The following is a 23,987-nucleotide window of genomic DNA, read 5'->3' on the forward strand; positions in this document are numbered from 1 at the left end:
AGATACTTTCTACTACCAATATGTAATTTAATGTGAACCATATACACCCAGTAGCCAAAAAATTAAGAACATTCTGCTACTAACCACTAATATCATGTGGGACCTTCTCTGACTTTGATGACAGCAGATATTTTTCTAGACATGAACTTTACAAGTTGCTGAAAGTTGCTGTCTGTAGTCGATAAATATGTTTTCTTTGGTTTCGGAGTGAAATCAAAGGGACTATTGTTGATCGGCGACTATTAAAACCAATTTGTTTTAAGATCCGTCTTGTAGAGCATACAGCTATGCTTTGCAACGATCCTGAGTTATATTATGCTGCAATTTGTGTTGTATTATAGCTCTTCAATTGCTGCACACAATACTTGTCAGTTGCTTTTCACCTCTTTCACTCACAAGCGATTTCTACCCACTATTCCGCTTTCTGCTTGAAGTTTCTTGGCTTACCTGCCATTCTCTGAAGACTCGAGATACTGTAGTACAAGAAAAGCCAAGAAGGTTAGCGGCTTCAAAGATACTGGAACCCACAATCATGCCACGTTCATAGTCACTCAAGTCTCTTGTTTTTCTCATGAACAGGCAAACTGCAATGTTAACTGGAGCTTGACCAGGAGGAAACTTTTTATTAGCAAATCCAGTTTATTACATCAGCGAACGTGCTGCATGGATGAGTCTAAGTTTGAGTAAGGGGTGTTCCTTATTTTTTGGCCACTTTGTAGAATATATACTTTATCTCTTTTATGAGAAAACTTTACATAATTGCATTAACATTGTATGGAATAAAATTATTTACTAGTTAAGCTTTAATTACAAATTGCACTTTGTTTTGCTAATACATTATACATAATAGACTATAATTATTTACTCACATGTTCCCATAAGGTGTCAACAAACACGTAAAAGTGTGCACTGTTTGAAGCGTGACTAACTATGAGTTTGCGAGCACCCACTTGGACCTCTTCCACAGACCGTTGCATTCGTATTTGTAGTTCACACCACATCCGCATCAGCTCCTGAGAATCATAAAGATAAAAGTCATTAAAAATGTATCCCACCCCCTACCCAGGAGGGTTGTATATATGCTCCAAATCTCTCTTTAAAAAAATATTTGTTTTTGTTTACACAAAAAACAGAGGTAGTTCCACTCACTCTATTTACGGGAAAGGTAGATATTTCCACAAATTTCAAAGATCATACAAACCAATGAAAAAAATTGTGCTAGGTTTTTTGTTTACAGAAATCATAGGCAAAATTGTGCAACATGATAATACTTTCATGTAATGATGTCACTTAAATGAAGGGGGGAAAATATAGCAAAAACTAAGAAACCTGATGAAGACTATTTCAAAAAAAACAATAATTTATTTTTCCCCTGAGGACTTTAAAATGAATTTTTTCCCAAGGACCAGGCCTGCCATTTAGGGGTGGGTGGGGCATTGCCCGCCCCGGCTTTTGAAAATACACTAATAAAAATGGTATAAATATATACATACATACATTGAGTACATGTGCTTTGCCCCCCCCCCCCCCCCCCGGAAAAAGTTGAAATGACAGCCCTGCCAAGGACTTGAAAATGGGGAAAAAAATCATTCAAGGATTTGTGGATTTTCTAGGACTTTTTAAAGCTCTCAGGGACTGCACGAACCTCGTAAACATAGTAAGTAACCTATAAATACATGGTTCATTTCTAGGGCTGAAACTAAGTGGAGGGGAGAGGGAATCTGGTGCCCCTGGGGTTGGACCAGGACGGATGTTGAAGTCACTCTTGTTCCATTAAAAATTATGAAGTGGAGGTGCCAAAGTGAATATTAACCCCCTGCGACAGAGTAAATTTTCATCTCTACTTGCTGCCCCCTTTTTTTCTGCCAGATATTTAGATACTCACCATTCATGCAAATTAAATATTAAAAAGAAAATGATGGCTTAATATCTTTCAAACATGATGGTTTAATATCATTCCTTAAATGGTAGCTTGAAAGTTTTGTATATTTTGATAACCATAAAAAATAAAGTGCAATTTTTATGTAGTACATAAGCATTATGAGGTCATTTAGAGATGAGCAATAAAATTTTATTAAATTTTATTCTTAATCAAAGAAGAATGTAATAATTCGTTAACATTTTTTTATCTGTTATTCATGATTGAAATCCAACAAATCATTATCAAATACATCAATCTACACAAACAATACACAGAGAGAAACATAAACTTACTCTTGTGCAGCAGAAGCTTGACTGCGATAATAGATCACGGACAAGAAAAAGATTCACCAGAGTTTCCGTAAGAGCCTCCGACTCTGGCCATTGGCTGTTCTGCACTTGTCTTATGAGGACAACTGCATCGAGGCATGTGAACAGTGACGACTGTTAAAGGAAAAGGGAAACATGGTTCAACAGCACAAAAAATCATTATATCATTCATGATTTCTGCATTATGATAGAATAAACAATATTATTAATTGCAACATTTAAAGCTGATTGACGGAAAAAGATGTCAATCCTTTTCTCGAATCTTTTTCTTCTCTAAAATAAGTTTTGTTTTACACATTGATTATTAGCGTTTCCCTCAAAAATTGAATTTTATACGAAGAAATAAAAATAAGTCGAACAAAAAAAGTCTTACATCTACAACGATCTCGTTTAATCTTCCTTTCCTGAACAATATCCTCAGAAGGTTTTCCATGAAAGGTTGTTTCACATTCTGAATCCTAGATTTGTTCAGCAGCGTCTTTTGAGAGAATCTCTCGCTCTTGAGACATACACGACACAGAGAAGCTGCACTGTCTTCTAGACCAGCGGCGACTAGACATTCGACTCGAATCAGCAAAACATCTGCTGGTTCAGACTCCACAAAATCACAAGCTATAATGAAAGTTAAAAAATGCCTTTGTGAATATTTGGTTGATGTAATGAACTGTCTCCAATTTTGACACACTTAAATTATACTAAGATTCAGATTCTTCGAAAGAATAGCAGTCCACATATAGTGCATGCAAGAAACAAAATCTCACCTTGCTTGTTGTTGATATCTTTGTTGACTATGATTTGACTAAGACCAGGATCGCCCCATGGGTCATAAACGGTCATGACAAGAGATGAACACAGGGTTGCTAAACATTCAACCTCGCTGTCTTGCACCTGGGAAAACTGTATGATGGCACGTGCAAGACCACGCTTGTAATGCTGGTCGATATTCATCCAAGTTCCAGAGAGAATGCTCCTTACACTTTCCCTGTAATGAAAGGAAAAAAAATATCATTCATTATATCATATTTATTATATCCATCACGTGATAAACCAAGAAAGCTTGACATTTTAGACAGCCTGAGCTATAAAAGAGTCCTGATAACCTGTTGGAGGACGCTTCAGTAATTTTTAATGGGTCACAAGCTATACTTGGTTCATCCCGCCATAAAAAAATCATTTTTTCAAATTATTGTAATGAGAAAAACAATCGAATTATATTATTTGTAAAGAATAATGTACAGGGTAATCAACTCTTTCAAATCAGAAGATGGTGTAGAGCAAGGGGCTGGCTCCTGAAGGAAGCGCGAAGGTGCACGCCTTCCTAAAAATTTGAAGTCATTATTAATTTGATTCGATACCAACATAACATCATTAAATTAATTTTCAACTAATAATTTGTTGAAATTAGAAAATAATTATTTTCAGAAGTCCTAATTAAAGAAAAACGTGTCCCTGTAAAATACGAGTCATATGGTCACCCCATAGGTTTCTAACTACCAACATTCTTCGGCCAGCATTTTCTGTAGTAGAGACCCAGCTCTAGATAGTGCTGCTCTGGAGCAGTTCAACCAGCGCCTTCACCAGAGAGCTTTAGTAAATAGAAACATGGGGAAGGGAGAAAGAGGATGTGGTTGTTATATACAGTTTATATTATGCTTCTTCTCTGGTCTTGCCAAAAAAGCACCGGGATACTGATGCTGCCATCTAACATCTATCTTTTAAATTTATTCTATCTTTTGAATCTATTCTATATCTTATAAATTGGAATATAATTAAAATAATATAATTATCTTAGAATATAGATGTATTAGAATATAATACATCTTTTTGAATCGGAATTTTTTTTTTTGAAAGGAAGAGTATGAATTTTTGCAGTTTGAAAAAACGATTGCCAAGGGCAACTAAAAACCTAAATCATGATTTTGAACGTTAAAGTATCGGTTAGGATCACTGCTAAAATTACCTAAGTATTTATGTCAATGTTGCGTTGATAGAGCATCATTATTTTTGTACTGCTTACAGATAATGTGAAAAATAATTTGATAAACAAAAATTGTAGATTACCTGTATCCAGGGCACGATTTTGATTTCATTGCGCCCTACGCACAGTGAAAATTAGTAGGAGGGGCAGGGGCCCTACAACTCTGGGTCAAAGATATTTCGTTAGTGAAAAAATATGTGTTTAAAATTTTGGGAGTCCTCCAGAATTTTTGTGACGAACTGCCACTGGTGGAGGGTGTCACCAATTTTGGACAACAGACACTTTGGATGGCATGCTCACTATTTATTGAATTCAAAAAACAGTACAAAAATTTGCTGATGGCCACAAGAAATGGCTGCTGTTTAACAAATTATTCTATGGATATTCAATATGTTGTTCTCTTCGGTTTTCCACTACTAGTTTTTATCTACAGGTCTGTGGAGAACAACTTGCAACCCTGTCACACTTGAAAGTCAACATTCATCAACATATTTTAAGGGCCAAGTGGTCATATTGAGGAACTCGCACCACAAGCACCTAGGTTCAAACCCACCGTCACCGCAGTGGTGGTTGGCTGAAGTTTGTTTTCTGTAGTTCCCAACTTTGAGGCGTGAATGCGAGCTGATTTCCCCTTTAAAAAGTCTAGAGAGCAACAGGTCTACAACGGAACAATCTTCTTTCATTTAAGTTTTAAAATGAATGGTAAGAGTTTTATCTGAAGTGTCTGTTGTCCAAATTTGGTGTCATTTAACCAGTGGAATGCAGTCCTTAACCACAGAGAGCAACAGGCCTACAATGATAAATTATTCAATTATTACACTTCACTCATAGTTAGACAAACTGGTGGCAGATGGCAGCACTACACATAACAAGCATTACACTGAAACAAACTTCTCGTCAGGTTTCACTACATGTACACGCACGTTCCAACGTGTACCAATTTGTTAGAGATTCCGCAAAGGTGAACGCGGAGGTTCCGTATGAACAAGGTGCATGTGTGGTTTAGTAGTAGTAGTAGTCCTTAACCCCTTTTGGTGGCATAATAGAAATTGCCGAACCCTATGTAAAATGCCATATATTTTTTAATGAATTAGGCCAGCGGTTCTCAACCTGTGCTCTGCGGAGCCCTAGGGGCTCAGTGTGCACTCTCCAGGGGCTCCACGGCCGCTCGAGGGAAATAAAAACAGTAAATTTGAAATATATATATATAATTATAAATATTTTTAAACAATAAAAATAAATCAGTAACTTTGATGAATAAATAAAAAATAGGCTTACTGGGGCTCCGCCAAAGAAATTTTTTACAAAAAAGGGCTCCTCCATTCAAAAAGGTTGAGAACCGCTGAATTAGGCTTTCCTCAAATTTTCCAGGGTGCAAAGTAAGGGAGAACGAGATACGTCTTCGATGCCACTTAGTGGGTTAAGTTGCAAAGATTAATTTGTATAATCTTCTATACATTTAATAGACACAATACTGTAATTGAGCAAATACATACCTGTAGATGAATTCGAAAATGTTCTGGACATCATGGAAGTAAGAGTAGCTCTCGGAAAAGCACTTCCATGCGGCTATCAAAAGGGATACTCTGTGCTCCAAGTTCTTGTAATGATGACATTCCAGCTGCATCAACACCTGTTGGAAAAATCATTCACATATAATATCAGCTTAAGATGCATTCAGAGAAATGTGCTGCAAGTGTTCATATCAATCACAATAGCGACGAATTATTCATCACACAGAAATGAAGACAAGATCATTGAAGATTTGTCGTGGTGCATTGAAATGCCAATAACAGCCAAACTCTGATATCTCGTAGAGCCCCCGGTTGCTTAACCATTTAGGACAGTGTGAGCCACTTAATTAACTGATCTTGGAACTGTGCTGTAGGTCACTCAAGTTATCTGTAAATATGCCGTGGGGCTACTTAAGTGATCTGGAGTTGTGCTGCCAGACACTTAAATGATCTGTAAATGTACCATGGGTCACTTAAATACTCTGGAACTGTGCCGCAGTGATCTATAAATGTGATCTCTATGCTGTGGCCCACATAAGTGATCTTGAACTCTACTGCAGGTCACTTAAGTGATATAAAAATACACAGTTGGTCACTTCAGCGATCTGAAAATGTGCAGCAGGCTACTTGGATGATTTTTTGTTCAGTTCGATTGTGGTTTTATATTATTTGACCAAATTTCATGAAAATTCATTAATTTTGTTTCTATAGTCATTGAACTATACAATGCTATAGATCACCGTTTCTGAACTAAGGACCAGTAAAATGTGTGAAACAATTCAACGGACCACTTGTGTCCCTGTACTTACAGGATATTCCCATATTTTCAGTTGATCCGAATTGTTTTATACATTCGTCCAGTTTTTTTAAACGATACTTACTTTAATTTGTAATGAAGGTGCAGTTTTTATTTGAACCCATATGGATATTATTAATATCGCAATTGCAACAAAAGAATAATTTTTTATTCAGTACGATCAAGTTTTCCAAGTCTGCCTGTGGACCACCTATGCCATTGTCGCGGCCCATAGGTTGAGAAACGCTGCTATAGATAGATAAAACCAGGGGAAAAAATGTGATGTAATCAGCAAATTTAGCCTCAATGACACCGGAAAATTAGTGGGCCTGGTGAGATGTGGGAAGTCTACCTCATGGCTTCAAAATCAATCTTTCACAGTTTCAGCTTAGTGGACAATGGAATTGTCTGATATGTGTGTGTTACAGATCTGAAATGGCATAGTTTCGACATCTTTTGACAAGACCTTGTTTTCCAAAAGTTGCACAGTTTTCCGGCCATTGGACACCTCAACCAAAAGATCAATCCCATCACTTGAACCGTCCACAGGCCATCTCAATAAGTTTAGTTTCTTCCCTTTAAAGCACCAATTTTATATTCATAGGTACAGGAAGGAGGAGGTTGGCATATAAAAAAACATTTAGAAATACATAAAATAAGTTCATAAAAATATGTCACACTGGAACCAGAATGAATGCAAATTCGAAATTATTGACTGCAATAATTCCTCAGAATTAACGAGAAAAAATAATTATTAATAAAGAAAATAAATTTCAGAATTGCTGGAAATTCAGAATTAGCAGAAGAAATAATTTCAGAATATTGAAGATTTTCAAAACTAATGAAAGAAACAATTTCAGAATCTTTTAAAAACTCACAAGTGAGTTTTAAGTAAGACACAAGTAATTTCAGAATTCATAAAAATTCAAAATTAATGAAAGAAATATTTTCAGAATCGATGAAAATTGTCAGAATTAATATAATTTACAAATTTTCAGAAATTCAGAATATTTTTTCCGAATTGATGAAACTTCAGAACGAATGAAAAAACAATTTCAGAATTTATGAAAATTTGCAATTGATATTATTTCAGAATTGATGGATGAAAATTTAAAATAAGTATAAATTTCAGAATCGATAAAAATTCATTAATGAAAGAAATAATTTCAGAATTGATGAAAATTCATTAATGAAAGAAATAATTTCAGAATCGATGAAAATTCATTAATGAAAGAAATAATTTCAGAATCGATGAAAATTCATTAATGAAAGAAATCATTTCAGAATTAATGAATATAAAATAATCTGGGGGAGCCTATTTAGTCCTTTCATTAAGATGCTACCCAATAATTTTCAAAAATGTAGCTCAGGATGATAGCCAGTAGCGTACACAGGATTGTCTGACAGGAGAGGATGGGGAAGGACCCCCTTTGCGTACACCTATGATAGCACTTTATCATTTAAGAAATTCTTAAAAACCAATAGATGTTGTTTTTGCCATATCACAAGTGTTCATTCACGATTTCAATAGATTCTATAGACCAAACCTCGAGAAGAAAAAAAATAACACCTGAATTTTTCATCTCAATTATAAATCTAACCCAAAGAGGAGAAAACAAAAAATAGGAGACCACATGACAATTCATTCACGTTCTCCAAAAAAAAAAATCCCAGCATTTGAAAACAAACAAAAAAAATCCGGGAGAAGAGAATTCCTATCGATTTCTTTTTTCCATCCTATTCCCATTGCCTCCATAGCGGCTCCGCTCCCTCCAAGCGCAATAACGAAGTACGCACCGAAAAAAAAAGAAAAGTCGAGAATAAGAAAAACATAAGAAAGAAGAGCAGCTACAACAAAAATGCCAAGGCCACAAGCAAGAAAAAGCTGCTCCGAGAGAGAAGATTTTGCTCCGGAGAAGAGCAGCTAACCCAAAAATATATATATAAATAAATATCTCCAGAGGAAACACGGGAGTAGCTTGACCTCATGTTGGGATAAAAATCAAAAGAGAGAGGGGGCGATTCTTTTCTCTCTTTTTTCCGTTTTCCATGTCGAATATCACAACTCCTCTATTGTTGTACTCTATTCTTTTTTACTATACTGTATTTTTTCCCCTTTTCCTAGGAGGAAATTGACTCCGACAGGATAAATAGTATTCTCACTTTTCGCCATTCTTTCTTCTCCAGCTGGAAGTGCCAAAATGCGGACGCCATCTTGATGACGTAATCCGGAGGAGGAGGAGGAAAAAGAGGAAAAAAAATGAACGGCTGAGTTGCGTTGTCACGACCTCCTATGTGGTTGTTGTGAGGACGTAAATTTTTAGTTAACACAAAATATTACCGATATTAATTAATTAAGATAATTTTTTATTTTTTCGGTCAACGAGACTGATTGTTAATTTATTCTATCTAGGAATGATGATTACGTTGGATCAGTTTGAGGAATGAGACTATTGAAAACAAACTCATCAAATTTTAACATTAATTTTTGCACCTTCAAATAAAAAGTTTCAATTCGATAGGAGATAGAAAGGTGTTCATAAAAAAAACATAGTTATAAAAATGATTAAATAATATACATAAAAAAAAGACAACGCTTTTAAATCCAATTATTCTCCCATTTTTGTATTATTGATATTCAAAAAATACAATAAAAAAACGTAAATTTCAACAAACCTTAATTTTTTTTTTTTTCGATTATTATATCCAAAATACAGGACCCACACAAACGTGCAGTCTGAGTTGGCTCTACCAGACCAAGTATGTACATTAGGGGTGGATCGAAAAATCGAAATGTGGATAAAAGTATTGGCTTGGGGTGCAAAAGTTGTCTTTTCAGCATACTAGCATAAATGCAAAATTATTTTCAATTAATTTCTTCCGGTGCCTCAAGACACTTAAATATTTGCCAAAAATCGATTTTTATGCAAATTGTGATTAAAAAATAGAAAAATGAGTAAAATAATCGATTTCACAGGGAAAATAGTATAGGTAGAAAATGAAAAATCATTTATTGTTCATTATTAAATATATAAAATTAATTAGTATAGTAAAAGTTGGAAGGAATGGTGGAAATATTCATGCCATACCCAAGCAGTTGAAAGATGCATTCGCCTAGTGTTTGAGGCGTCGGAAAGTGCGTGTGGAGAAGAGACACGGCTTCATATTGAATGGGATAAAATCAAGAAGCCATATCAAACATTTTAATACCAAAAAGCATTACGACATTACGAGAAATATGTAAATCTTCAAATTAACACAATTAAAAAAGCCATTATATAAGTTCAACTTTTATAAGTTTTACGATTTATTGCTTTGATTTTTAAATTCATACTTCATGTATTATTATAAAATTACTATTATTTATAAGTTTATACGTTAATATCTGAATACTCTGCAAAATTTATAAACATTTTTCCTTAATTTACAATTTTTAATACATTTTCATAAAAGTGTGAATTTTTAACTATTGCTTGGGGCACCGGAAAATATTAATGGATTTCAATAAAAAAAATTACGCGAACTAATACACCCAAGACACAACTTTCCCACCCCAAGCCAAAAGTAATTTCGAGAAAAAAAAAATTTTCTTATACTTTTCTTCGATCCACCCTAATGTACATATTTCAAAATTGTTGAAGGATTTATAATGCTAAAAAATCCAGTACACAAAAACAACCATCCGGGCCAACTACAGTCTGCAACTCAGTCAACCCCAGCCCCCCCCCCCCTTCCCCTCACTTGTGGAACCATGCATACGGATATTGTGGAGAGTTGCGAAATGTCTCGCCCCTGGTTCATGAATCAGCCAGCTATACGGCTGCCAGGTGGGTTGATAACAATACACAGATTGCACGGATGAGTAATACAGCCACCTGGGGATCGAATAAAAGCGATTTCATAAGCGGGGTTGACAGACCACTTAACGTCAGCCCTGTGACTATAATCCTTTGTCTATGAATGGGACCGAATAAAAACTGAATTCATATACAGCAACATTAAATAACGAGTTAGCCCAATTTTCCTTCGGCCTTTTGGCTGAGATCAAAGTGTAGCCAATTTTGTTGACAAGCAGGTCTGACGACTGTACCCATACCAGGGGTTACCACACTTTAAACCGCGTCCCTTGTCAAAAGTTCAGAATTTTTAAATCCATAATATCATAATAAGCTTACTTGAGGAGCTTATTTTCAAAAGGGAACATTTCCATTTTTGCTAAATTTACAGTAGAAGTAAAAAACGTATTTTTACGGAATACGTTTGCTTAACAGAAGTAGAAAATAGCCCATCAGGTAGTATATTATAGGAATGGTAGAAGAATATTTAAGCACAATGTTTCTTGATCAACATTCCCGAGAGTTATCTACATTTGAATTTTTAGAAATTTTGAAAGTAAATTAGTATAAATGTTACCTTTTGATTAAAATTGGAGCTAGTCAAGTCTAAAAAATTGAAAATTTCTACGCCATCTGTCGATTCCAGAAAGTTTTACCTAGCCCAGGAAGGAAGGTACCTTCACACTGTTCTCTCGTCAGTAACATAAGAAACGCGATCATTCTACCGTGGAACCTCCCATAATGGACACTTTTTTTGAATTACGTCGACGGAACTCGATGCATTTTACTATTCATTAATGGACTCTCCTCTTTAGCGGACAAAAATTTAGGTCCATGGGTGACCGTTATCGAAAGGTTTCACCGAGAACTACCGAAGTCAATGAACGAGGTGGATATGTTGTTCCCTTTCAGTGGAAACGACTAACTTTACATTTGTAATTTTTACCAAAAATATTTCCATTGAAATAAACCCTATTGCATAGTCTGATGGAGCTCATTCTGAGATTCAGAGACCGCTAAAAATTGCTTTCGTATAAAAAAAGGTGGAGAAATGTTCCCTTTTGAAAATAAGCTCCCCATTTCAACGTGTTTATTGGGAAAAGCGCATTAATCAAGAGGCGTGTCCACATTCAGGATGGTTAGAGATGGCTCGATCAACACCATCTATAGCAGAATGCCTCCGCGCGACGCCACTGAAGAAGGTCATCTCACCTATAGCCATTGGATATACAAAAAAAAGCGCATGCATCGGCCTGCTATATCTAATGGCAATAGGTGAGATGACGTTCAACCGTGACGTCACAAAATCAGGAGCAACACTAGATACACACACACACTTCCGGCACAGCTCACTAGGTAGTAGAGATGGGACGAATATTCGGCTGCTATTCACACTTTTTGCCAAATATTCGGTTCGGCCGAATAATACTTAGGTATTCGGCCGAATATCTGTGCAAATCTAATTTTAAAAAAAATACGCAACAAATTAATTTTAAAAAATTATATTAATTGGAATTTTTCCGCGTAAATTAACAATTCATTGATTATATTTTATTGTGCAGTGCCTTTGTGTGCTAGACGTTATGTCAGGGTGAATTTTTTGGATAAGTAAAACATGAGACTGATAGTGGAATCCTACTGCAATAAGATGGAAGTGAGCATGAAGTACACAATAACAACTGAAGGATGTACCTAGAAAAGAAATGTATTGAGCTAGAGTGGAAAAATAAGTCGTAAATTTTATGATGCATTAATACTCGGGAGTAAATAATGGTTGGCATTTTCTTAATTAGATGTAAAATTGCAAGAAGTGTTGAAAAAAAAAAATGATTCTGTAAGTAAAAGTGATACTTTTCGGCTAACGAGCACCTTGGCTTACGAATTTTCTGACTAACGAAGATTTTTCTGCTTTGGCTAATGAATACAGATTCAGCTAACGAACATTTTTGGTGATATGAATGCACGCACTTGAATAAAATATCCACGTCGTGAGCTGAAATTTCACACCAATCATCAGAATTACTGTCACTAGGGCCCGATTAACTCATGTCCACCTCGGAATCTTTTTTTCAGATGTACCTACGCTTTTCTTTCTGAAATGTTTTTGAATCAAAATAGAAAATGCATTGAAGAAAAATTGCCTGTTTTCAGAGCACGCGTTCTTTCAGTGCAAGACTCTTAGCAGCAAGCTGAACAGTCTGGAAGATTGTATTTTCAATCTGCACGTATCAGACAAAAAATTCACAAATGGATGGGGACATTTATGAACTCGATTGGGTTGTGTCAACACGAGCTTTATAGTAGACTACAGCTGGTGTTGGTTGCAGGGTTGGGTTTTTGATATGACAAGCGTCAAAAACAGGTTTAAACTGTCAAATTACCAATAATTTCATTTTCAATTAACACAAATTTTATTTGTAATTGTGATGAATTTTAGAAAATTGATATTCGGCCAAATCACTATTCGTCCCATCCCTACTAGGTAGTAAACTGCTCATGGTGATAGACCTGCACTTCCTAGAGATAGAAGGCCTCTGCACTGTTTGCCATAAACGTCATTCAGACTACCTAGCAAGTTTGCCACATTTTGAAACACAGCATCCTATTTCGTTTCTTCTTATTTTGGCGCGTAGAATCTTCCGGATTGGCTCACAAATACGGCATAGTGAATGGATGTGGGGCATAGAAATCGCCAATTCTGAGCCCGACAGTTCTTTTCCTCACAACGATAATTTTTCCCCTGAAAATTCCGAGGGAAAATGGACTACTTACTTACGTCACAAGCAGAGTGCAGAGGCCTTCTATCTCTAGGAGGTGCTGGTTGTGTTCGGTTTGAAAGAAAGAAGCGACGTCACGAGCTTCGCGTGTTGGCCTTCTGCTGATGATGGTGTTGGCTCGATAGTGAAAGACCAGACACACCCCCACTGCTCATCACAGAGATATATCAAAACGTTTCGGAAAGATAGGTGATTCGACAACAGAGCGTTTTAAAATCTCGTCATAATAGGGGGATGTGCATAAGCTTAGTTCCTCTGTTATGAGCTGTTTATAGCCTTAATCACAGATCAGAAAGTTATGAAACTTAAGGAACGTCTCAATGAAGGAATGGGGATAATTTTCGAAGGCCCTTTGCATAGGTTTTGGTGTGAAATCACCCTGTTCTTAAAAAAGTTTAATCGGCAGCGCACATTCTTGTAAAGTCAACATCAAACTCTTTAGTGAAAAAATTAGAATGGAAATGGTTCTGCTACAGATGTTTAGATACCCTTCCATAAAACTAAAGCAGTGCAGTTTGAATATCAAATGTTCGCACAAAAAATTAGCATGTGTATTGCAATTTTCATAGAAAACGCCCTCTAGTGGTGCCTATTTATTTTGCTTTGAATTTGGAATGAATTTCGCTTTCGAATTCTTTCTCATACCTTCACATCATGACTTTCTGGTGTATAGATAAACTATAAACCAGAGCATGAAAAATCGGGAAAAAGAAATTAGGCACCAGCCGAATTTCTTAGGAGCCGCACAAGCCTCTCGAGAAAAGAAGCCTCTATCCTAAATGATGTCTTTTCGACTTTTCCTGAACAAATTGAAACCTTTCCATGTTGGAAGAATACCGCCATGAAATCAAACATTTTTTTGTTATCCTTGGGCTCCAATTTAGTAGTCACATAGAATGACGCCATTACCGATTTTTTTAGTCGCCTTGCCGACCTAGCAGAGGGATTTGTCAAGCCCTGCGGTAGACAGCTCACAACAGAGTAAGCTTTAATTATGCGCACCCAGGACCGTCTTAAGAGTATCATTGGCCTCTGGGAAAAGTGATCTTTCTGAGCCTCCCCCACCACCCAACTCAAAACAACCGTCTATCAATTTGAATACTCAGGCATAGGCTGACCATATTTTCTCGAGAAATATATGTCACATCGCGATTAAATACCTCCTATTATCACCAAAAATTTTCCTAAAGCAAGCAAAGTTACCAACTATTGGTAAAATCACTAAAAAATAGTCAATGACGAATAACGAAGCACTACTGCAAATTACAGGGGATTATAATGAATTCTACGAAATAAAACGTTCAAACACATGACAAATATGTGAGATGAATACTCTTTATTTATATAGCCGTAATTATCATAACATAATTTATGAGTTGCGAAGGTAATTTGAATCCTTGTTTTCAACAAAGAATACTTGAAAAAAACGGGACATTTTTACAAAAATGTCGGAATGGCCAAAATTGTGAAAATACAGGAATGTATTGGGTAATACGGGACGTATAAGCAGGCATACTCTCTTCAAAATTGTAACCAGATCAAATTTTCATGCTGGCCGCGGTATCATCATAGGACTCAGGCAAAGTGATTTTTCTGAATCGATTTGATAATTAGATCAGTTCGATGAATATCGATTGAAAATAGCAAAGAAAATTTTGTAATCGGTTATTTCAAATTTTTCACTTAGAAACAAATGGCGCAGCCAGAAAAATGGAAAATTCCTCCATGATCGTAATTACAAAAAAAAAAAAAACACCGAATGTCGCCATGATGGAAATTCCCAGAATCTATTCCGGGAAGGCGTTCGTTACGTCAGTCACTTTTCGGGCTTCCCTTGCAGGCACGTATTCAGGAAATCTGAAGAAAACGAACAGCGATATACCGATTTCCGATTCGCGAATGTCGGAATTGAATTTTTTTGAGGGGGGGGGGGCGAAGAGTCCATAGCAAAAGCTGTAGAGAATATTTTTTCTCCTCTTTCTCAGAGATGCTAATACCGACATGAAGTCAAAACTACGAAGCCATGTGAGGGGTGAAGGAAGAATATCTCACCAATAGAGAGAGAGAGAGCGAACATGATAAAAATAGTGGTAAAGAGAGCGAGAGAAAGAAGCCCAGCAGTGGGAAAAAGCGTGGTACACAACTGGGATTGCGGCGTATATACTCGTTCAAAACGTGGGTGTGTGAGTGTGTGTGTGTCAGGGAATGGGGGAGGGGTTGTGGAAACAAGCGAAACGATGAAAAATCGATACCGAGAGACCGACGACGTCTTTCACGATGACTGGCCGGCCAATGGGATGCTGCCACGTCATAATCGCCAATGCCAGAGCAAATGACAGAGGTAGACATTTTTAAAGCTTTTACTACCCTACCACACACACTGGCTCTTTCTCTCTCACCCTCGTATTTTCCCATGGTGAAAAAGGTTTTCCAAGTGGATCCGGAGCAGAGGTTTTTGGATGTCAAGAGATTGGAAAACTGAGGGTTTTAACTCGGTCGAGTCCATGTTGACTCGTTGAGGGGTGTGTGCCTCGATGGAAAGCAGCAGCAGTAGTAGCATATTCTCGAAAATTTCGGTGGGATGAAAGAATGAATCTACATGAATGCAGATATTGGATTCTCGATCTTTTCCAAACGGAGGGATCGAACATAATACGCGATTTTGTATTCTTATATAAATTATGGAAATGGGCGCGTCCAAAACCTGAATTCCTTGTCATTAAGTGCACTTGCATATATATATAGATATATGGATTTTTCACACCAGGGCACAAAACTGACCTAGATTCGAAGAAAAGCCACGAATATGTGAACAGAAAGATCACATTAACCACCCGTACATCCCCGAAGATACCTCTAGCTCCAACTGCACCATTTGTAAATCTTTATACATTCAAATGGGGGGGGGGGGGGAGGATGTTAGAACTGTTGGATACGTTACTGCAGCGGTTCTCAACCTTTTTGACTCGCGGAGCCATTTTCAATACATAATTTCTATGTCGGAGCCAAAAGGTAGCCTCTTCTATTTGCGGTTTTTTTTTTAAATAAAATTTGCTGATTGATTTTATTTCCCTCGAGTGGTAGCGGAGCCACTAAGAAGCGCACTCGCAGCCCCACGGTGCACCGTTTGAGAACCACTGCGCTACTGAGGGTTGTCCAACATTCGCGGACAAAAATACACTCCATGATTCACGACACAATCGTGGTGCTCTCGAGACGCTTAATCAAGCTAACGAAATCGATACAATGACTGATTTTCTGCGTCTGGAACAGAAAATGGGGTCAAGAGGGATGTGGAAGAGCCATGAGAGAGCCTTCATTGTATCAATAATAAATGAACGGTGTGGTGTGATATTTTCTCTCTCTCTTTCTTTTACCATTTGGTCACATAATTCAGGCTGACAGACATGAAATTTATTCGTCCTTTCCCCTAATTTGGTATGCGAGAATGGGGTGAATCATACACACATCGATATAACAGTACAGGTAAGTATAAAAAAAGATCTGTATTAAATACCCACACGCAGACATTGAAACCGACATGAATGAACCTCTTTCCCCCCCCACCCCCCCTTCAAAGGAAACCCAAATATCTGCAGCGGCCTGAGATACTCTTGGATCACAGGAACCTAAATCATCAAGAGCCTCCTCCGGAACAAGAATTTATTTGATTTTGCAATCGTTTCTGGGAATCGTAGCTGAATATCGATTTGAGACCGACAAGAATTTTTATGTTTAAGGAAATTCTCTGTCTACAACGTCAATGACAGCTCCGTCTCGAACTCTCTATTAGGATATTTTTTTTTTTTGTTCACACATGGGCCCTGGTTCTTCCGTCCAATTGGAAAGGGCTGAAGACCAGAGACAATAAAGAAGGGGTAAGAGGAAGTGGGGTGGGGGTGGAACTAAAGTTGCCAATTCCCCTACCGGTGGTCGAATGGTCACAGTGAAATTCGTTTTCTGTGGTTCTCAATTTCGAGGAGCGAATGCGAGCCGATCTCCTCTTTAAAAAGTCTCGCCACAAAGAAACAGGCCTATAACGGTACAAATCCTCAACCATTACACTTCACTCATAGTTCAAAAAAATAGATGGCAGCACTATAAAACTCTTCAAAGACACTCCCCCCTCCCCGCAAAATGGTCAGTGTCCCCTTCGAGGACCACTCTTCCAAGTGTTTTCAGAATGACAACACAATACACTGTCATGTATACAATATAGTGAATTTCACGAAGCTTAGAGGTAACATAATTCTGGGACTCAACAGCCTGCACCCCCCCCAAGGGTGGGCCGGGATCCATTCCGGGAGCCCGGATGATTCTCATTATTTTTTCCGGGGGGGGGGGTTGTTAAGTACCACATGAACCCTTTCAAGTTCCAACACCTTATGTTCTAAAGACCTATTAAGAAAAACAAGAACGTTAGTTCTTTAGGACATTAACGCCAACGACATCACCAAGATGCTTCTAGGACATCTTCCACACATGCACATCATTTGGGGGATTTTATTTCACATATGGACGCATCCCTTCGTCCAGTCGACGATTACCGAAGACCAACGAACAGGGAATTACGCCACTGCCTTTTGTTAACTCTCCATGGGAAAATTTTCCCTTCCTTCGCAAACAAGACCACGAGAAGAAAACACGACTGCCATCCGGACCACGTGACTCTCCATGTTTGTAAACACCGGCTAGACAGAAAGGGAGGGGGGTGTACAAGAGGAAAGGAAGAAGATTACACCAGAGAGAGAGAGGAGTACGAACCAGAAGAGAGAGAGAGGACATCACAGGAAAATCGGCAACAGGTGATACCTTCACCACACCACACACACACACACAATAAGTATTCGCAGTAGACGCACATATATACTCAAAACAGTGTTTCCTGGCCTTGACATAGGGAGCAAGCAAAGAGAGAGAAAGAGGTGGTCGGAAAAGAGACTCAGAGAGAGAGAGAGAGAGTCTCCACACCATATCCACCATATTAAATAGAGGCCAGTGTAGTATGGGTGTGAGTGACTGAGAGAGAGAGCCTCGTGTAGGGTTTGGAACTTGCTCCTCTTTGCTGCTACTACTGCTACCACCACCACTGGATTCCGTACCACACACACACACGTGAGTTGAGTTGTTGGAGAAGGATGTGGGGCAAGTTTCGCACGAGGTGGTGGGTTGAACCAGAAACAACCACGTGACTTTCTCCGCGCGCCAAGCTGTCTGGCGACCCAAAGAGAGAGAGAGAGAGAGAGAGAAGCTTCCATACAACAGCAGCAGCAGACACACATTAGTCCGGACCGGCTACCTACCCATCTATCTATCACAGGCGCTCACAGAAACTGGTACATTCACCCTAAGTTCTCAGCTCTCTCTCTCGCACACACACACATAAGGGAGAGAGAAATAGAGAGCAACACACCATCCCTCTCACTGTCCTCCTTCTCTTTGGGAATCTTCGGCGCTCTGTCTAACCCTTGCTCTGCAGCAGCAGCAACAGCAGAAACCTTCTCCTCCACTGTCTCTCTCTCTCTCTCTCACTGTGAAAAGCAGCTCCAATGCTCTCTCTCTCTCTCTCTCTCATTCTCCGAAACATCATCCTTCCACCAATGCCACGAGAAAACTCCTTCCCAACAAACTCTATGTGTGTGTGTGAGAGCGCCTTAACATACACACACACACATTTTCCCTCCTTTTACCACAAATCCCAAATCTATTTCTCTTTTTCGCTCTGGAAAAATAAAAAAGAAAGAGCACAGTAGTAGGTTAGTGTGCTTCTGGTGGTGGTGGTGCTCTCCTTGCCTTGAATCTTTCAAAGAGAGAGAGAGAGAGAGAGAATATAAAGAAAACCATTTTTTTTGTCTCCTCTTCTCCGGTACAAATTGTGAGACAAAAGACTTTTTTTCCTCTATCTTTCGCTCTCCTTCTCCGTCTCTTTATCCATTAAGAAAATAAAGAGCTGGAGAGAGAACTTGTGCTCACACTGACATCGTGGTGATGTCCAACTAATTAAATCACGCGAGGTTTCCAAAAATAAATAGATAAATAAATGAAGAGCGAGCAACACCTAACCTACGTGTTTGAGATCCCGGATGAAAATGTCAAGTTCCATATACCCGATATTTTTCCAGAGAAATTTTTATCAAGGGGGAAAAATTTTCCCGATCCGAAAAAGCTCGGTTGTGTGTGAGAGAGATGCGAGATCGATTCGGAACCAAAACATCGTATCGATCAAATTTTCCCCAGCAGCGTCGTGATTGGTCTGCCCGGAGCATTGCATGTTATTGGATACATCACATAGCGGTTAATGATGATCATCATCATTTTCCTTCCCTTTTCACCGCAATCAGCATCAGCTATTCGTTGCCATCCCTTTGAAGAAGTTTTTTTTTCCCCCTGCGGAATTAAAAATTTATGTGGACAGAGAAATTTATGTTGGCGTTTCGCGGTAGGAATTTACAGATACGTACCAAAAAATTTTATAACGTTCCAGACCTTTTTTCCTTAGGCTACGTCAAGCCAGATTTGGATCCATGTGAAACTCATACAATCAAACTACTCAGTTATAACGGCATTCATGAAACCAAGAAATTCTGACGTTAAAACCGAGGTTGAGCTCTTTATTGTTTGATAAAATAGCCAAACTGCGTGTTGTAACGACACCCCGACTATAACGTCCACAACTGGCTAGGATTGATAGACAATAATATGTTGATGAACCTTCGTTATAACGTCGATGAAAACGCTGAAACCATTTTTCGTCACTTTTGTTTTCGTTTTTTGCAAAAAATTCCAAAAATTAGAGATCAGGACAATGAGGAAATGCTTACGAGTGTCGATCTCATATCCAAAAACTGTGACTATAATTTAAACCATGTTGGTGAATACCAGCCTGACCAACTTGTTCATTGGCATGACTCATGTAAAGGAACATTCCAGTATATAATTTTGTCCCTCGAGACTTTATTCCTAAAAAAATTGTCCCGTTTTTCTTTATAACGAAGATTAATTTAATTCATAATCTTGATTGAAATCACAAAATGAAGATGACTTGCATAATTTATAAATTATGTTGTATAAAAGGAATATTACTACAAATATAAATATCTATAATTGCCATATTCAATTAATTTTTTTCTTTTCATAAAATACATTTTAACCCTGTGCAGACTTGCTGTAGCACTTTAATTCCTCCCAAAGGTAATTTATAAGCAATAATTGGCAATTTCGCCGACAACATTTTTGGAGAGAGTCAGCGATGCCTGTATTTATGATTCCCATTTTCCGGATAATCGTAATGAAATAGCAACTTCATGCACAGAAATTGATTGCATCTGGTTATGGACTACATGCGGAGGAGGAGGGGGGGGGGAGGGAGAGAAACAGAGCCGCTACCAACAAGAGATGGTATATATAAACAACAGGAGGCCCAGTGGTTTTCAACCTTTGGAAGCCCGCGACCCGGTTGATTTCTCTTTTGCGAGTGGAAGGCCTAGTTATACACACGACTGATGGGAAATAAATGGGTAAAAATGAAACAGTGAACCACTCACGGCCCGATGTGACTGATGTCAAGGCCCGGCGGGTGAGAAACACTGGTATAGCCTATATCCGGGCTCCAAAGCAGAGCATGACGAGAACAATCAGTGCTGCCGAAGAACAATCTCTTGAAGAATTCGAAAGGAAAGAACTCTATACATAGGACCAACGCGCTTCTTGAAATTCAACAACGTACCCGCGCTGGTCTTCCAGGCGTCTTGTGGTTGCCTGCGGCGTTTTGCGGTTTGCTCGTAATTCAACGCGCGTGGAACGGAGAAAAGAAATAATAAACTTTTCATCGTTCCTTGAGCATCGAATGCTCCATCTATCAGCCCCTGAAGGGTTTCAAGAGAAAAACAGCCAGGACAAATTGCCCTGCGGTTGCATTAAAATACTTATGATGGCCCAGTCTTTTTCTTTTGATAAGTTGAAAAAATTTAAATTTCACTCACAGGTGACGCTGTAAAACGAAAAACTCGACATAACACAAAATGCAACGCAAACAGTGCATAATTAATATTCATGAAAATTTGCATTGAATCAAACTATCAAATTTTCACGCCCTCTGCATATCAGGTTGCATTAAACTCCGAAGTGAATTACAGACGACCCCTTTTCAAACAGGAGACAGTTCTTAAAGATATAAAAAATGCACGAATTTAAAGGGTTGACAATCTCTGGAGCGATACTTGATTCCTTGTGAAAAACTAATATGGGAAAGTGCTTTGTTTTTTTATTTGACAAATAATTGAGTTATGACGCTTTAAAAGTTGGTGACGTCAGTTCATAATCCTGCCAAATTCACCGAACGTACACCAAACATTCTTGAAGGTGATAATATCCTATTAACTCTAAAAGAGAAAATAGAGAAAGCGAAAACCGGTTTTTTCTGAGATTGCAGTTTCATCTTCACCCATGAGATTAAAAAAAACCACCACCTCAAAAATTCTAAAATTTTGTAGAAATGTTTACTAACCATGTGTCTTAGTAAAATGAACCTCATATTTAGAAATTAAATCATGGGAAGTATTTTTAAAAAAATATTGAATTCACATTTTTGAAAGTCATACATTTTTTTTAAATTTGAAAATTAGCAACATTCAAATGAATGATCAAATATTAAAATTCGAGGTTGATTTTACTAAAGACTTGAATAAATATTCCTACGAAATTTCAGAATTTTTGGTGCAGAAGTTTTTTTTTTTAATCTTAACGGATGAGCTCAAAAACTGCAATTAGAGAGAATCGAGTTAAAACTGCTTTTTCTTGTTCACGTTTTTGCACTATTATTCATTATATTTTTTTATTTTGAAAAAACTAAGTAACCCGATTTACACGAAATATTTTGCATTTGATTTTCATTTGAATGAAATATTTTTTTAAAGTCATGTTTGAAAAATCAACTTCAGAAAACGTCACACCCCTTTAAATGAATAAAGTATCACTAACGATTTTTAGAGGAGATTCTTTTTTTTCCAGTTGCAATTTAAAAGTTTTGGAAGATTTACATTTTGCATCGCGGCTTTTCATTGTAATTCTGCAGCATAATTAAATTAACAAGCTTATTGAATGAAATCGACCGAGTTACAACAAGCCCAAATGAAGTCCAACAAATACAATTTAAAATTTTTACGGCGTTTCATTTATGTTACGAGTATGTGCATGACACAATACTCAAAACCATACTTAGAGAACAAACAATAAAGAGGTTATTTTTTCATTTTGTAAATTTAAAACCGGGGTGGGGGATTAAGAAACGAAATATAGGAGCTTCTCGAAAACACGGCAAAATTAGTAGTGTCTGAGGTCCGTCTCTCCTGAGAGCGGAGCGGGGCAGCAGTCCCCCCCCCCCCTGTAAATACGCCTTAGAGTGAAAATTCATCTGAAAAAATTATCTTTAGGCTACAAAAAATTTCGTGTAAAGAAAAAGTGTCAAAATATTTCTCATAAAAAAGTTAAGTATATTTAGATCTCATTTGGTAGCACTTTACAAATCTGGTGATGAATTTGCTAACGTAGTGGACGAAACCAACACGTAATTACGCGTAAGTTACACGCGATAAGAAGGTTATTATATCACACTACATGGAGAAGAAAAAGCGCCAGTCATGAAAGAAAAAGGCCGAAAGCTTCTAACGGGATGGAATATTTCGGTTAATTTTCAAAAAGTGACAACCCGCTGCTGGCGGAAAAACGTAGGCTACTTAAGTTCGGTGTTTGGCGCGGAACTGACCGTTAGAAAAATAACGTGTCACAAAATTTCAAACCCTTCTAACTCACTTAATATTCGTCTGATTCAAAAACGAAAAACATTTTGCCACATTAGTTTTTCAAAAGGAACCACGTGTGTAATTATTGGGCTGTCGATAGTTACCACCCTGTACATACTAAAAAGAAAATGAACTATATTGACTGAATTCCGCGGCTTTTGGTAATTCTGTGTGCAATGTGTGGAACCGGAATTATATATAATCGAAAATCATGCAACAAGAATTTATTAAAAGGCACCACAAACGTGAAAGCAAAAACGATAAAAATATTTCGCTATTTCCCGAGAAGTCGTTGCATTTTTTTTCCACTTTTCATCCCTAAATTTTGCCACCTTCTAGTTCCAGCCCTGGCAATAAACTGACAGAAACCAAGTTCCACACCAATAAATCATTGAAATCAATCCAAATTCTAGTTCTCGTTAAGAAAATACAATAACTCTGCGTTTTATACAATTCTTATAACGTACCGTCCTCTTGCTGACACGAAAAGAATACACACAGAATTCATATTTAGCTTCACGGCACACACATACGTACGAATATCATTAAATAAGGCCATAAAACTGAAATGGATACGGTCATCGACGACGTGGTAGCATTCGATAGTTCTTCAACACCCTGGAGCTGGCATCCAAACAAGCTGCGCAAACAAGCATGAGAAGTCTTGTTCTGCTGGAAGGAAGCCAACGAGATCACTTACCACCATGCAACCGTGTTTTCGGAAACGTGGACCATATCGTACAAACGCATTCATTTTTCAATATGGCCATACGAAGAGGAACGAGCACTTGGCACAAGTTCCAAAACAAATTTTAAAAAGTTCTAGATAAGCATCAATCATGCGCAAAATAAAATGCATTCGCCCCGCTTCATATCGATCTACTGGAATCGGCTATAGAAGGTGTCAATCTACCCACCTTAATTATGAAAAAAAAAAAACATTCTGAGCGAGGGGGTGCGACAGTCACTTATTTATGGTTATCCTTCATAACATAACCATTCACGAACCACGCAGGTGGTTGCGTTACTCGCGCTC

At 37.7% G+C, this 23,987-nt stretch overlaps 1 protein-coding gene across 1 annotated transcript in view; it reads right to left on the minus strand.

The window, feature by feature from the left end:
• Positions 1-23,987, minus strand: part of LOC149084541 (uncharacterized) — a 55,899-nt gene that overhangs the window by 14,374 nt on the left and 17,538 nt on the right. The window contains exons 2-6 of the mRNA XM_089234955.1: positions 5,725-5,861; positions 3,012-3,232; positions 2,624-2,862; positions 2,215-2,364; positions 870-1,013 (exon numbers count right to left, since the gene is read on the minus strand). Of these exons, the coding sequence (XP_089091081.1) occupies positions 870-1,013; positions 2,215-2,364; positions 2,624-2,862; positions 3,012-3,232; positions 5,725-5,861 (891 nt within the window). The remainder of the gene's footprint in view (positions 1-869; positions 1,014-2,214; positions 2,365-2,623; positions 2,863-3,011; positions 3,233-5,724; positions 5,862-23,987) is intronic.

Source organism: Pholcus phalangioides, unplaced genomic scaffold, assembly GCF_987345545.1.
Source record: "Pholcus phalangioides strain wild (caught in Gottingen) unplaced genomic scaffold, Ppha-v1.0 ptg000008l_1, whole genome shotgun sequence".
Classification (NCBI taxonomy): domain Eukaryota; kingdom Metazoa; phylum Arthropoda; class Arachnida; order Araneae; family Pholcidae; genus Pholcus; species Pholcus phalangioides.